Source organism: Homarus americanus, unplaced genomic scaffold, assembly GCF_018991925.1.
Source record: "Homarus americanus isolate GMGI-L3 unplaced genomic scaffold, GMGI_Hamer_2.0 scaffold31037, whole genome shotgun sequence".
NCBI lineage: Eukaryota > Metazoa > Arthropoda > Malacostraca > Decapoda > Nephropidae > Homarus > Homarus americanus.
The window spans coordinates 6,807,846-6,812,769 of NW_024722227.1; the positions used below are offsets into that span (position 1 = coordinate 6,807,846).

Here is a 4,924-nt window from a genome sequence, read left to right on the forward strand (position 1 = left end):
AGTACCGAGGGATATGTCATCACTTAGGCTGTACTTACAAGTGCGGGTCAATGCAGATCAGTGTGGTGTTCCAAGAGACAACAGTACTGCGTAAATTGTCCCAGCACAAGTTCTCGGACAGGGATTTGAGTCGGTGTTCACCAGTGCGAGTAGAAGGCTGGTCTTCACAGCATCACTAGAGAGGGCGATCTGTCTCATGGAGGAGCGGGCAGCCACCGCCACAAGTCGAAGACAGTCCACTCAGCAGAACCAGGACTTGTCTCTAAACACTTCTACATCTGGCGAGGTCACAGGTCGAAAGATTTAATGGCATCACATGCCAGCACTGTAGCTGAAGCCAGCGGCAATAACAACAACAGTAGTGGGACTGCCTCCTCAGGAGATGTTAATGTGGTGGACCATCACAGCTGTATGACGCTTGACTGTGTTGTGTTGAGGTTCAGGCGTGGTGATGCTGTACTGCACACATCATTGTCATTCCTAAAAATCCACTTTAATTCATATTACGCTACATAATATTCAAATCCACCGCGCTTGTAGAATCTCAGGAGAGGCGTGTTTTCCCATCCGTCTTACACTCGGGATCACTCCGAGTAAGTCCCTCCTTCGAACACAGTTGTCACTACGTTTATTCCATTCTCTACCGGCAAATGTAATCTTGAATTCATCTGTGTAAATCAACTTTAGTAATTCGCCAGACCCTTGTCAACTGAGGGTCATCCTTGAATGAGTAACAGTTAGATTGTTTGTAAATTCTGTCATTGCGTGAGTAGCGATCGCTGGCAACTCATGGGTATATAAACCAGTGCGAGGCGGGAGGAGCAAACCAACCGTATCATCTTTCACCTTCGTTCTCAGATCGAGGGTGGCCTTAATTGAAACCCACCTGTCGCTCGGAACCGGTGGATACCCAGCAGTGGTCAATATCGGAGTGATGGTGCTGATTCGGCATGATTTATCAGCTTCACTCTACCTCGTGGGCCGAGGGCCCCAGACCTGCCTGGTGTCGGAGTGTAACCGACCACAACAACAGTTGTTAGAGGCGCCAGTGCTATACCCTGGGACAGGCCTTGGAGTTATGGTCCACAGTGTGGTTGTATGTGTTTGTTAATAATTACCCCATGTTGGGTGGTGGACCCATGTCGGTGTTTGTATCAGTATTAGTGTATTGTGAGTAAGGACAAGGAACTGGTCCTGCTATGTAATGTAATGTGACACCAGTAAGAGGGTGCACGGTAAGAGTGTAATATCTGAGTAATTGCTGTTGAGTAAATAAGAAATACGGAGTCTGCAATAAGCCCAGGAGTTGAGCCTGGTAGTTTGATTTTATAGTAATAAACTTGTTCTTTAAGTATTTTAGGAGTATTCATTTCTCCCACAGTAGTTACCTTTATTTCCGTCCAAGTGACGATGATATCAGAATTACACTACCCATGTGCCTAGACCATCGACATGCTACCAACAAGAACTGAGGTTAGGTAGTATCAAAAATGAACTGAAGTAAGTAGAAGGAACATTTGAAAGAACTAAGACATGTTGTGGCTTCACCCTTCTTTCCCCTTATCGATCTGGTCAATGAAAAACCTAACCCAATGCCTAGTCCACTCTGCCCGCTACCTAACGAGTGACATACTGTCCAGAGGGGGTCTGGTGGCAGCGACCCTTAGAAATTGAGATTAGATTTAAGTATTCCCCCTTAGGATTAGTGACCCCAGTCTTGCAGTATAATGCATTAACATGTCTTATTGACATACTAAAGGGTAGTAACGATGGTGTTTGTGTCGTCATTTTACTATATTATCAGCAACACTGAAGTTCTCTATCACTAATAAAACAAAAACGGCAATAGTTCCGGAAAATAAAGTTGTATAGTAATAGTGAGTCCCGTGTAAACATATGATGGTGGGTGAGAATGGTACGGCTGGAGCGCAGTGTTAACTCTGAGGTGGTGGTTTGTAGTGGGCATACACGGATGAAATGGGATCATACAGTGGATGAGTGTTGGATGACAAATGAGGAAATGGAGAGATCCACCTGGTCTGAGCTATTAACAGTTAAATGACAGGTGCCCAGCAATGTGTTAACAGAGACAACAGCCATCCAACGATCATGTTACTTCCCTGGAGGCACCACCACTAGGCCAATTATATGCCTAGCATTCTTTCTCATAGATAGCTGGATCGAGGTCCACTATAAACTGTCCGTTAGAGCAAGTGGTGTCGGAATCTATGTGGCTAAGAATAGAGGGGTTGAGAACAATCCAGGCGATGTCGCAGCCACAGGTGAGAGGGTTAACTGAGGAGTAAGAGAGCTTAGGTTAGTTTAACAAGAAGCAAGGTTGGTTGGCTTACCTTTAAACTATAATGTTATCTATGTAAGGCTGTTACTAGAGGAAGTCTTCGTTATCAAAAGAAGAAAGTTGGTTGGTGGGAGTAAGATTACCTGGGAGAGTAAGGTTACCTGGAGCCTCTCGTAGTGTTAAGAAATTAAGTAAATATAATATCATAAAATTAACACACAATAAATTCATTGTCTCTCAACCATACATGAATTCTTCACATCAGAAACTTTTGTGGGTTGTGTTAGAAAAATTAATTAACAAAGGAGAAAATGTGCAGATGCTGAGAAAGAGACAGAAATCGCTGAATATGAATTGAAACTGGAGTACAATTCACAAATGTGGAATTTGTGTGGTAGTTCAAGAAATGTTATACTTTCCCACGGGTTGTTCTGTGTTCACGTCACAGTTGTCGCCATTAAGCAGTATCCACCATTGTCTCTCTCTATCCCTTCACTACTGGGACGTCACTGTTAATATTTCATTTAGCCAACGCCAGACGATTTTATTCACCAGAGAGGGGACTCCGCTCACACGTGGTAACATTTATATATTTTTTAGAGTCTATGTCCCATAACCCTTTAGAGGACAGGAGTTTTACTCAACTGAATAAAATCGTGTGGCTCTAGCCAGAATAAAACGCTTAAGTTCACCACTGCCCTCTGAAGAATTAAATACAGATAAAAAGGTAAGGAAAAAGATTTTTAATTCATACCGGTATACCTTTGCAATATTTCCTGTGGTTTAATACAGTTACAATAAGAGTATTCATTTAATTGGCAAAGGAAAATTTTAGCTGTCATGGAAATGGTAAAATTATCTGTGTGGAAACCCTGCCACGATTACATGTGGAGGACTGGGTTACCTTGAGCTTTTTTTTTTTTGGTTTATTTTTTTATTTATTGGCTTTTTTTTACTTTCCGCTTCGGAGAAGAAAGAAAACTTGTGGCTTTTTAACTCCCTCTCTTATTCCTGACGGGTTTTTCCTTCACTGTCCTGTGTTAGTACAGGAGGAAACCAGAGATGTTTGGTAGGATCACACTGGATAACTGTTCTCTCCTCACATCTGACACGAGGATTGACCCGGGACACAGAGGTGACAGGCAAGTGTGATGCCCCTGCTGTATATGTGTGTTTGGCCATGTCCCATGTGCAAGCGTCCTGCGGCTTCGAGCGACCTGGGTATAGACGCGCGACCTACTTTCCAAAGCGACCTATGTCCCACCTGCCAGCGTAAGCATGCTGTCTTCGCATCACACACGTTTGCTGGTATTTTTAGAAAATAATGCTTTTCAACGTGGTACCTGCAGTGGTACTCAGGAAGAAAACATCCCATATATCAGAGGAGGATGAAAGTAGGCGAATTTCACCATCTCTACAAGGAACTTTGCCCAGATCCAAAGAAGTTTCACGATTACACCAAAATGTATTCAGATTGAGGAAGAGGCCTACCCACTCCGTGTATATTTATTGAAACCCTATTCTAGGAATGCTCTGAGCAAAGAAAAAATAATAATTACAGATTGTCACGTGCCAGGCGTGTACAAGTAAATGGAGAATTTTAAATACAGCTATTGAAACAAAGGTAGACACTGCTGTCGACATCGTAAAGTGTGCTACCCTTTTCCATAATATCATCATTGACACAGAAGGTCTGGACGCCAAGTATGATGCAATTTAAGAATGTTCAGTTGAGAATAACACAATACTCTAGAGAGTAGAGTCTGGAATAAACAATGCTTCATATTCTTCTGCAAAGAATGTGAGAAACATTTTGCAGCTATTTTAATAGTCCACAATAATTTATTTATTGACAAGATGAAGCTGTTAACAGTCGAAAATGAATGTATAGCCTTTAGTTTAGGTGTAGAATGCGAGGACTCGCGCGGCTGAGGAAGCGACGACCAAACATTTGATTGCTGTTTCCAAGTCGTGCGTCTAGTTCCATTTTCCTGGTCGCTCGCGAACGCTTCACGCGTTTTCGTATGACACATCAAAAACACATTTGTTTGTTCGCTACACCAATGTAGCGCGTTCATTCGTGTGGTCGCTCGATGCCACAAGACGATCGCACATGGGACGTAGCCTTATGTGTGTATATAAATGTTGGATGTGTATGTACGTGTTGTTTATATGCATAATTGTTGAATGTGCACATTAGTGTTAAATATACACTATACATATTGTCGGATGTGTACTCACAACGAAAGTCAAGATAAACTCCGAACATGATCAGCGGCTGCCATACCTCCTCCACCAACTCCGTCAACTCGTTGCTGTAGAGGTACACAAAGTCGCCACTTATCAGACCTGCCAAAACAAAACACCTTAGTCAGATGTCATTGATTGTAACGCCTGAATATAGAATGTTTGAAAATCATCAACCTTCACCAGACATTCGTCTCTCTAACACGATAAAATTGTTTCATGACATAACCCAACTCTCTCCTCCACAGTTAATTATACGACTAATATTTTTACTAATAGTTATTGAACACAAGAGCATCATCAACAAACAACGTGGTGAACCACCATAGTTAGGCTGTACCTCACAAACAGTCTCCAAGTATCAGTATTTACCCATCC

The 4,924-nt window shown here is 42.4% G+C and overlaps 1 protein-coding gene across 1 annotated transcript in view; it reads right to left on the minus strand.

Moving 5' to 3' along the window:
* Positions 1–1,775: 1,775 nt before the first annotated feature.
* LOC121862342 (oplophorus-luciferin 2-monooxygenase non-catalytic subunit-like) overlaps positions 1,776–4,924 on the minus strand; it is an 18,974-nt gene continuing 15,825 nt past the window's right edge. The window contains exons 3-4 of the mRNA XM_042360563.1: positions 4,541–4,648; positions 1,776–2,295 (exon numbers count right to left, since the gene is read on the minus strand). Of these exons, the coding sequence (XP_042216497.1) occupies positions 2,153–2,295; positions 4,541–4,648 (251 nt within the window). The 3' untranslated portion in view covers positions 1,776–2,152. The remainder of the gene's footprint in view (positions 2,296–4,540; positions 4,649–4,924) is intronic.